The sequence below is a fragment of the Terrapene carolina genome, unplaced genomic scaffold (assembly GCF_002925995.2).
Source record: "Terrapene carolina triunguis isolate 2854851 unplaced genomic scaffold, T_m_triunguis-2.0 Scaffold96, whole genome shotgun sequence".
Classification (NCBI taxonomy): Eukaryota; Metazoa; Chordata; order Testudines; family Emydidae; genus Terrapene; species Terrapene triunguis.
Window position 1 is genome coordinate 78,196,378 of NW_020664447.1, and position 11,275 is coordinate 78,207,652.

At 41.0% G+C, this 11,275-nt stretch overlaps 1 protein-coding gene across 1 annotated transcript in view; it reads left to right on the plus strand.

Annotated features, from left to right (window-relative positions):
* HHIPL1 (HHIP like 1) overlaps positions 1-10,668 on the plus strand; it is a 35,574-nt gene extending 24,906 nt beyond the window's left edge. The window contains exons 6-9 of the mRNA XM_024214676.3: positions 180-325; positions 3,259-3,340; positions 5,603-5,685; positions 8,580-10,668. Of these exons, the coding sequence (XP_024070444.2) occupies positions 180-325; positions 3,259-3,340; positions 5,603-5,685; positions 8,580-9,199 (931 nt within the window). The 3' untranslated portion in view covers positions 9,200-10,668. The remainder of the gene's footprint in view (positions 1-179; positions 326-3,258; positions 3,341-5,602; positions 5,686-8,579) is intronic.
* The last annotated feature ends 607 nt before the right edge of the window (positions 10,669-11,275 follow it).

An 11,275-nucleotide genomic window follows, 5' to 3' on the forward strand; every position in this document is an offset into this window, starting at 1 on the left:
GTATCTTAATGCTTCTGGTCCTATTAAATGTTCACCCCCTTTCATTTCTATTGAATCTAATGTGAGTGGAGAACACACATACGTCATAGGATTGGGCACTCTTAATTATCCCATTTGGTACTATTAGATCAAAAGTATCTGTCCCAGTTGCCTGATGCAAATTATTTTTTGTCTCACAGACGTTTAATGTCATTGAAAGAGAAGCGTTCTACTGGAGAATGGCAGTACACTGAAATTTGCATGGGAACAGGACAAACTTGCGTGTTCCCTGGGCTTATCAATAATTATTATCAGTACATCATCTCTTTTGCTGAAGATGAAGCAGGTAATCATATAGTATTACACTGAACAGTGCGGTTGTATTTTATCTTCAGAGCAAAACACCTTGGAATGAGAATACCTTTTTAGGTTAAGAAGCACGCATTCTGGAGGGTAGCTCAGGTAAGATCCAGAGTGTGCCCAAACATTGAAAAATTGGACTCCCAAGTTCTCGCAGCTACCAAAAACAAAAAAGCAATTGTCATGCTTTTCAGGCAGTGTACTATTCCTTAAATGGCCAGTGTATCATGCAATGATGAGCCCATCAGCAGTTTTGGGAGAGGGTTGCTTGCCTATTAATGTATTTATTTTTACTGTAGATCCATTTGTATTACCATCTGCCCCATTGTCATTTGGAGGGGAGCAAATGCCTGGGGACAAATACATTAAAACATCACTTAGAGGGAACATTAATCTCCAATTTGAAAAAGCCATAGGAAATGTATGGGAGTACATCTACACTGCAGTAAAAGAACCACAGCATGGTTTGGGGTTGGCCAGGGTCAGCTGACTCAGACTCATGAGGCGTGGGCAGCAGGGCTAAAAAGTGCAGTGTAGATGTTTGGGCTCAGGCTGGAGCCTGGGCTCTGAAATCCCATGAGGGAGAAAGTTCTCAGAGCCTGGGCTAAAGACCAAGCCTGAATGTCTACAATGCTCTTTTTAGCCCCACAGCCCAAGCCCTGCAAGCTCGAATCAATTAACCTGGGCTCTGAGATTCAATGCCAAGGTTTTTTTTTTAAATTGCAGTGTAGATGCAACGGGGTGTCCACCAGGTTGATGGTAAAAATGGAAGGCGTCTGGTATTTGATACAACACGCTTATGCTTTTGGCTCATTTAGGGATCTGGACTGGACACTATAAATGACTGACAGAAAATTAGACACAATGAGCGGTGAGAGTGAAACCTGCTCATACCGGCCTTGAATATTGTAAATCTCCTTTCGGAGTGAAACAGAATGGAAGTTGTACACTGTTTTAGTATCTTGCAATGTGTGAATTGCAAACAATTATATCTTTGCTTTTAGGTTCATACTCTGGCAAAACTTCCATTGGAGTCAATGAGAGTTTTGCTCAGGTAGCAGGCCTCGCTTTTAAATAATTTTATTTGTGGAAAGGCTTCAGGATAAGCTACTGGCTTTGTATGTTACAACAGTGATTTCTTATTATATGAAACGGGGGCGGAAGAGGATCTGAAGGGGAAACTTGACATTGGTCAACTGTTAGTACATTCATATTGTTAATTATATGGGACTGAAGTAAGGATAAGCACACTGTTCAATTCATAGCAGCAGACGAATTAGAGTCACTCCACAAATGTTTAGCATGGTTGCTAAGCAGCAGCATGCACTACATTGAAATTTAGGAGTTTGTGCTCTTAGCCATTGTAATGTAAGTCTTGTTGGCTTCTGATCACAATAACTCCTGCCACAATCCCTAAGGTATGTTTTTATAACTCTTTGTTGTTCCTGGACAGTTGAGTAGACAATGTTTGGTATTAATGCAGGCTGGATGCAATTGAAAACTGAATGTACAATTTTCCCCCTTTTTTTATATTTAAAAATAAAACCCTTTATTGACATAATTAGCCTATTCCCTCCCTAGGCTTCAGAGCCAGCACTCCAACCCAAACCACAACATCTACACTGCTGTTTTTAGCAACCGCGCAAACCCAAGACTGTAGGTTTTTTAAAACACAGCGGGGACCTACCCAGTGGAGTGCAAAGTGGATGTAAAATACCACCATTCTGTAGCTTTTTACACTTACATTGCACTGGAATAAGTGACTGTACAAGGTGCAATGGAGTATCAGGTTTGTAATCTGTTAACAGGTTTAGTTCTTCCTATGTATTCATTTCAGTATAATGGAAAGAGAAGGTATCACTAAATTAATATTTTCCTCTACTGAGTTCAGGGTATAATCTTCTCTTGGGCCCTTTTGCTGTCCAGAGATGTTTGTTTATGACTTTATCAGTCAGTTATTTGAGTGGGCCTTCCCTTACTAAAATGCTTGTTTTCAGGATTACTACTTTGACGAGTGGGAAACAGGCTCCTGTGCAATGGCAAACCACAATTTTTTTTTGGTGTACTTGTGGCATTTGCATAAAATTGAAGGAAGGTCCCAAATCAGCTCTCTGGTGCTAGTGTATGGGTGGGTATGTTCTGCATGCATAAAAGTCAGGTTATGTGCTTGGGTCCTGTGCACAGTTAACCTCATTAGTAGGGCAGTGACTATTTTCAGGTTAAATGTCTGGAAAAATTATTGATGAGTCCTGGCAAAATTTGATTAAAATCCAGGAGCAAATCTTGAGGCTCCCTATGCAGTTGGGATTATACCCAAGGAAAATCAGAGTAAAGACCTCAGGATTTTGCACACAAGGTTTCTCCTTGATTCCCACCCACACCCATGATTTCTTTGATCTCAACTCTCCTGCTGCTGCTTCCCCTTCTCCTCTTCACTGCATGCATAGGAGGTGCTTTCGGGGGTCTGGCAGGTCAAGGCTTCTCCCAACCAGCAGGTCTGTGCCTGTTTCTCTCTACCCTTCTCTCTGCACTTTGGGGATGGGTAACCCAGAGAATATCCTCAGCAGCAGGCCTGAAGCCAGTCACTGTGAGGCAGGGTTGAGGAACCCAAAGTATAGCCTTTCCAGCAGGCAGGCTGGTGAATGAAGTGTGTGTGAAGGAAATCAGTGAGTTTTGACATAAAATTCTCTCTGTCAGGTAGAGCTGTATGAATAATCTGTAACTAATTTATTTGATCAAATTTGTCTTCATAAAAATCTATTTTCTCCAATTATTTTAATATTTTCACAGAATAATTCTTGGTACATAGCCCATTCTCTGTCTGTTTGTTGTATTTTGTATTCAGTCTTTTTGATTGGATGCATAGGTTTCATGACAGGTTTCTCTTCCCAGACAGTAATTCTTACTTGTTTTTCTAAGGAGAACTTTACTTCATGTCTACTGGAGTACCAAGTGCCACTGCTCCCAATGGAGTAGTTTACAAAATAGTAGACACCTCACGGTAAGAAATGCTCATTACAAAATCTACATTTTGGTTCAGTGGACCTGGATTCAAATGTGATTGATGGTTATGGCTGAAATAAATTGCTCTTGTTTCACCTTGGTCCCTTGTTAAAGAGTAAACCAGTGTAAACAGGGACTGGCTTCATATTAGAGAGTTGTGAGCAAGCTTCCTAGTGGATGCTCTGGGTTTCCACAGAGTTGGAGTCTGTATTGCTGGGTGATCCATGGATTTGCTTTGAAGGGGGTTGTATACCTTACCTGGGTGTGAGGGTTATTCAATGTTAGCTTGAAAAGCAGGCAGCTGGTTTTGTGGGACTCGAGTCTCTCAGAGGCTGCTGTATTAGGGGACAATGGAGCCTCACGACTTCTGCCCAAACTGATGCTGCCTTTGTCAAGGTGGTTGATATGTTCCCGACAGGCCCATCTACTCCCTGTTCCCTCCTGCATGAAGCCTACCTCCACAGAGTGCCTTCTGCAGCTGGCCAACATCTTCTGCAGGGGAGGTGCGAGATCCATGTCCACAGAGGGGCTTCTCTATGTGAATTAAAGGGCACAGCCCAGCCTGATATTAGCACCACCACTTTCTATAACTAAAACAGAAAAAATAAAATAAAAAGTGAATTTACTTTTTGCCATTTATGCTTTTGGTGTAATGGTGGAACTAGCTTGGACAGTGGCATGAAGACTAGGGCTTCACTTTCGGGATCTTATGTTATTGCACGAAGTTGTTGTATCTGGGACATTAACAATGTAGGAAAATCTTGGGGAGGATTTATAGATTTTAATTTACTTAAAACATGACTATTAAAGGACCAAATAATGCCTTCAGATAAATGCACCCAGTAGGCTTTTTAAGGCGTGTGTTTATTTAAAATAAACTAAATTTGGGCATCAGCTCTCTGAGCATCTTTTTCAAGTCTGCATGGGAAAACTCCATATTTCCAGAGAATATCTCTCTACTTTCTAATTGTATATTGGTAGTTTCTGAATTCCAGAACTTCACCCTTCTCTTTTTTTCTCTGACTCCTTTGCAGACTAGTACTTTTTAGATTGTATTATTGCCCATCAACTGAAACAATTTAGAATATTTCCTGCATGCCACAGAATGTATTAAAAAGATGCTTGCCGTTTCCATGGTACAAACCAGCATCTTAAAACCATAGGCATCACTTTTTAAAATGCAAAGTACAATGCTTATTAGTATCAAACCACATAGAAACATTTAAATTCTTGAAAAACAGAACTCAACAGGCAATCTATAAGTTATAAATGAAGGTCTCCTTAGTAATACTCATTATAGAGCATAACAGTGGAAAAATAAAGATTTGTATAAGGGCTTACAAAAGTATAGTATCCACAAGTCAATAAGTGAGAGAGCTAGTCTTCATGTCTGGCTACTACAGTCTTCTTTCCAGACACAGCAGATGCAAACGACTCTAATTATATAGGGATTATTTGCTGCATGTGTGCATGCAAATAGACTGCATTATCCAACTGTTGCACTGCTTTGAAAATCCTCAGAAGCCCTGAAAATAACAAACCAAATATCAGAGGAAAAAGTGGCTATGTACTGGGTGTAACTTCTCAAAAGTGAGGGACACTGCCATGGCAAACAAGCTTGAGTCAAATGAATGTAGCATTTTAGGAGAATGTTTCTTTAAAAGGGACTCTGAATGTAAAAATCTAATTTGAAGTGAATTGCATCTGTGATGCCATTTAAACTGTTAACTTGCTGTCAGTGACACATTCCAGATTCTTTTTATTTTCCATTTTAAATCATTCTTTCTGGCTCCTTTCTATTGTGTGAATTGTGGTCCAAAGTGAAGTGTATTTTTGTTTTAAATATATAAATGATTGCATGCCATCTTGTTTCTATGGAGATGGCTTGGAAACTTGCATGTGAACATGACATTCATTTCAGCTATCTAACAAACATTGTGTAGCTTTATGCTTTTTTCTGTTCAATTTGATTCATATCTTTCTGTATTGCTTGAACCCACCAATGATTTGTACTTTGATGGATCCAGCAATGATAAAGAAAATGCTATCAAAATATTGCACATGCTTGTGAATATTTGAGCTCTCTGTTATACAGAGTGAATAGGATTTTGTGAGGTGGGATGTAAGAGTTTATTTGGGTCATTTAAATAGACTTTTTTCTACAAGTGTGAAATTCATTGAAAAGCAATGGAAACAAAGAATGCTGCTGATACCATTGGAAAGCAATTCATCCTGCATTGTCTGTGTTCCCCTTTCACAGGAGAGCACCCCCAGGAAAATGCCGGGTTGAGCCTTTGTCAGTGAAAGTGAAAAGCAGGCTCATAAAGTTTGTGCCAAAGGAGAGTGAGTATTGTTGTTGCTCCTTATTTTTAATCCATAAATATAAACTCAAAACCAGCATTGTCTGTTTGGATGTGCAAACCATCCAGAGCCTTGGCCCCAGTCTATCCTTAAAAATAATTTCTACCTACTCCTTTTTAATATAAGGAGTGGAAGGATAGTTGGGGCACTAGCCTAGGACTTAGGAGAGGCTGGTTCAATTCCCTGCCGCGCTACAGACTTCCTGTGTAACCTTGGGCAAGTCACTGAAGGCAGGTCTACACTTAAAACGCCGCAGCACTTCAGTGAAGACACTACCTATGCTGATGGGAGGGCTTCTTCTGTCGGCATAGCTAATCCACCTCTGTGAGAAGTAGTAGCTGTGTCGACGGGAGAAGCTCTGGAGTATTGTGTCCAGTTCTGGGCACCACATTTCAAGAAAGATGTGAAGAAATTGGAGAGGGTACAGAGAAGAGCAACAAGAATGATTAAAGGTCTAGAGAACATGACCTATGAAGGAAGGCTGAAAGAATTGGGTTTGTTTAGTTTGGAAAAGAGAAGACTGAGAGGGGACATGATAGCAGTTTTCAGGTATCTAAAAGGGTGTCATAAGGAGGAGGGAGAAAACTTGTTCACCTTAGCCTCTAAGGATAGAACAAGAAGCAATGGGCTTAAACTGCAGCAAGGGAGGTTTAGGTTGGACATTAGGGCAAAGTTCCTAACTGTCAGGGTGGTTAAACACTGGAATAAATTGCCTAGGGAGGTTGTGGAATCTCCATCTCTGGAGATATTTAAGAGTAGATTAGATAAATGTCTATCAGGGATGGTCTAGACAGTATTTGGTCCTGCCATGAGGGCAGAGGACTGGACTCGATGACCTCTCGAGGTCCCTTCCAGCCCTAGAATCTATGAATCTATGACATTGTGCTGTCTACACTGGGAGTTAGGTTGATATAACGGCATCGCTTGGGATGTGGATTTTTCACACCCTTGAGCAATGTAGTTATACCAATTGAAGTTTGTGGTATAGACCTCACCATAGTCTTTCTGTGCCTCAGTTCCGCGTCTGTAAAATGGGAATAGCAGCACTCCCCTTCCTCACAGTGTTGTGAGGATAAATACATTCAAGATTGCGAGGCACTCTGATACTGTGGTGGTGGGAGGCCATAGAAGTACCTAGGATAGACATACTAAACATTCAGCTTAGACTGTCCCTCCTTACATGACTTTTTCCTATTCCCTCCCATCTTCCCTTTCTGTGGTAGATAGTGATATGGCTGTCTCATTAAGAGCAGCGTGGATTCCCTGTGCCAGGGCTTAAATTCAGCCGGAGCCATTCAGAGCGGAGCTCGGGTAAATATTCCGGTAGGGCAGAAGCCCTGAGCCCCGCCTCCTCCTGTGGCTGCGGGGCAGAAGCCCTCAGGCTCTGGGAAATTGTGAGAATTTAAACCCTGCCTGTTGCCATCTCTGCCCTGGAATCTTGAATTCTACAGTGCTCTCCACTAGGAAAACAGTGGATTTTGGAGTACCTCTGAATAGGCAGAAGCACTTCAGGGGGTGAAAAATCTTGTTATTAGAGGACTGGAAAGTAGCTCATTGGGAGAGATTGGATCTGAGCCATTGTTACTTAGAGATTGGGAAAGGATGAGGAAAATGCTCTCAAAAGATTCAGTTCAGTCAGATAGTCAGCTGAACTTCTGGCTTACGCAAACCTTCCAGTCCCTACTGATTGCCTGTTACTAAATGTAGTATTGCATAATGATAGACTTTATCAATTAGTGAGCTCCAGAATTGCTGAGTACATTGCGAGATCAGGCCCTAAAACCAACAATGTGTAAGTTTCCAGAGTGTAATAATCTCTTCTCTGTATTGTCAGTTTCCCCAATTTCTTTCTGCCTTCAGAAACTGAGCTTTCAGAATAGGGAATGCTTTTCATGCTACAAACAGGACCCCCCTGCCAACACATGGGATTCTGGGAGGATGTTCCAAAAATTGAGTCCCTCCAAATCTTGGCCAGTCTAGAATGTGGGTTATTAAGGAGAGGGTGGTGTCTGACACTTTTTCCCCTCTGTATATTAAAAAGGATAATGAGTGAGGTTGGAGGGGAAGTCCGTAGGCTAAACAGCAGAATTTTGACATCTTTGGAAATATGCATAACATTGTGAGAGCTACTTGGTTGATTTATTATTCTGAATAAAGCAACTATCCCTTTGACTAGCCTATATTTATTTTTAACTTAAAAATAGAATGAATAAGCAAGTCCAGTAATTCCTGGAAGCTGCAACAGTAAAATATGTCCAGCCCTTTGCAGTTCAAGGCTGTTTTAAAAAGACCCACTGTTTTATGTGTTGTCCTGGCAACTCGGCTCTTTTTGCACGTTCCAGTTACCAGAGAGAATTGATTGTGAATGTTTGTGATTCCAGCCACACTGAAGTATCTGGCACAGTAGGGAGGCTGGAGCTCTCACAGTCTGGTAATGATCCAATCATTAGTAATGAAGAGGACTGCAGAAGTAGAAGCATGTCTTTAAAAATGCTTTCTGCAGGGACAAGAGGTACAGGGAGAGAATTCTGTTTCTTGCCAGAAGTCTTCAGCAAGTCTGACTCTTGATGTGTCCACGCATTAAAGTTCTGTCAGTAAACTGTGCATGGAAATTTGGTAATGTTTCCTTTTTTGTCCTATTTATTGGCATTGAACAGTGCAGTCATCTCCAGCAGCCAGACATTCTTAAAAGCACTGGAAACTTTTAGCTGATGCAATGTTGGTTTAACTACTCAACAAGATCAAGAAAGCAAACTCCATTAGAGAAGTTAAATACAGTGGAGCTATAAGTTAGCACTGTTTTTATGTAGTCATTTTAAACTATTGTACTAGCTTTATAGACTCATTATTGTTACCTCTGTTTTTCCCCCAATAAGAACTGATTGTGAAAACACCAACCCAACGGCCTAGATTAAGGACCACCACCAAAGCCCCAAGGAGGGGTAGGCCAACTTCCGAAACACCCCGTGCCACTACTCCAGACTGGGTGGAACAAATCTTGAACCTTCTAAGGAATCAAAATAGAGTGCAGGTGACCTCCAGAACACCAACAACCAAACCCCCGAAGTCCAGGAAAGGGGGGAAGAGTGGGGAAAGGAGAGGGCAGAGAAGGAAAAACAAACCTCCCAGCACTCTGTCTCCCCCACAGCTCCTGAGTGGTGCAGTGCGACTGATGAACAGGCAAGCACGAGGAAGGGACCGGGGAAGGGTGGAGATTTACATAAGTGGAGAGTGGGGCACTGTATGTGACGACTTGTGGAACTCCAAGGCGGCAGCTGTGGTGTGTCGCCAGTTAGGGTTCCCTTATGTTGTCAAGGCAACCAAGAGAGCGGAGTTTGGGGAAGGACATTCGCTTCGGATTCTTCTTGATGATGTTGAGTGCACTGGGCAGGAGAAGAACCTGCTGGAATGCACACACGCAGACATTGGCAAAAACAACTGCTCCCACAAAGAAGATGCAGGAGTGATATGTAGCCATGAAGAGGTTATAAACTGAAAACTAATAACAGCACATTGGGAGGAATGGGAGGGTAGAACTGGACTAAACTCATCTTTCTTTTTCCCCCCTTTTAAACAGTGGATGTATTGAATACAGTATATTTAGCCCTGAGGATGCTATATCTGATTTAAGTAATCTTGCAGTCTTGTCCCCATACATTCTATAATGTGTGTGCTGAGAGGAGAGAGAATGTACAGAACATAATCGCTTGAGCATGTGTGTGATCAGGGATCAGGGTTTTCTTTTTTACAGGTAGAAACAGAAACATCCTCATGTTAGCGATTATGAAATAGAAAGATGCACTCCTTTGTCATCTCAGATGCAACTATAGCACAGCGTTCCCCCAGCCAGGTCTGGCAGCATTCTGCTGAAAAACATTCCCAAATGGCAGTGTTTTAAAGTTTTGTTTATCCAAACCTTCACATTGCCTGCTTAACTGTTCTGGCACCTGTACAAAAAACTGAACATTGATCTTTGAGCATCTACGAGTCTGTGTGTTTTGTTGTGGAACATGGAGATAACTTAGTGTTGAATCTCCATGCTCTGGCTTAAAAAGGAAAATGAAGACAGGGGCCTGATTCTCCTCTCTAGCTGTTTTTTATGCTGGTGTAAATGTATTGACTAAAGTGGGAATTACACCTGTTTACATGAGGAAGGAATCCTACCCAGAGTCACTGTAGTGCCTGGAAGAATTATGTGTTAAATTCTACTAATTGATTGAAATTTCAGAGAGTCTTGTCTCATCTCACTTGCACCAGAGTAACCTCATTGACTTCACTGGAGTACTCCCATTTACACCACTGTAAGCAAGAGGCAAATCCAGCCCATAGTACATATGGTGGCTCTAATCCAGTTTAACTGCAGTTATGGAGACACTTCAGTCCTGATTGTACCCTGCCTTGAGCCTTGTGTAGCCACATACCTCTGTGCAAAACAGGTGCAAAATGCTACCAAATCAGAAATGTAGCATTTTACACCCATTTTGCACAGGTGTAAATGACTACACAAGGGGCAATGTCAAAGAGAACAAAGCCTGTTACACATGTACTATCCTTAAAGGGACACCATCAGCTTCAAAAAATCTCACACTTCTGTCTGAATTGTTTTTTTGTTTTTTATACAAGTAACACATAAGTAACACTAACTGAATGAGTGGAAACACATTCTCTCTCTCTCTCTCTCTCTCACTTTTTAAAATAGTTTTTGTCCTCATTTTATGTACAGTAATTTTAACTTTATATTCAGTGTCCATTTTCTATTTACTGTGTATCTTTCACACAGCAACATGGGAAAGATAAAAAAGGGAATATGTAGTACTTGTAAAGACAGCCAGCAGAATTCAAACGCAAGACTTAGAATCTGCAACTATTGACTAATTTTGTTGAAATAGCCCAGAATCCAAGCTGACCACATCCTTTCAAATCCAAAACACAACTCCAGATGCTAAATAAATTGGTTTAAAATGATCATTCCTGAAATTTCTTGAAGACCCTATAAATAATCCTTGATGGTAAAGAATGGCGTCAGTGTGTAAGCAGAGATGATGAAAGGAGTAGCACAGACTACAACTTTCTGTTCCATGTTAATCAAATTAAAAGGGGAAAACAAAGAAGTAACGTGCCTTTTGTGGAATGGTTTCAGAGTAGCAGCCGTGTTAGTCTGTATCCGCAAAAAGAACAGGAGTACTTGTGCTCAAATAAATTTGTTAGTCTCTAAGGTGCCACAAGTACTCCTGTTCTTTTTGTGGAATGTTATTCTTGTTGCCGCAAAAAACTAAAAAGGTCATCAAGGCTTTTTTCACGGCAATCCAGTAACCAGGTGCAGCTGTTGAAAACTTGGGGATACTCAGTTTGGATGTATCAGATTGTTTTGGGAACAATTAGAGAAGCCCTTTGTAAATTTGTCTATAAAACCATTGGGCCACATACAACAGTTTTTTGGGCGGGTTGGGGGAAATATAAATTATTTCTTAACATTTGTTTTAAAAAATTCCCCTTCCCCTTTCTTTTTTATAATCCAATTTATAGCTGTTCAATTTTAAACGGAAATTTGAGGGGGTGTTCTGCTTAAAAT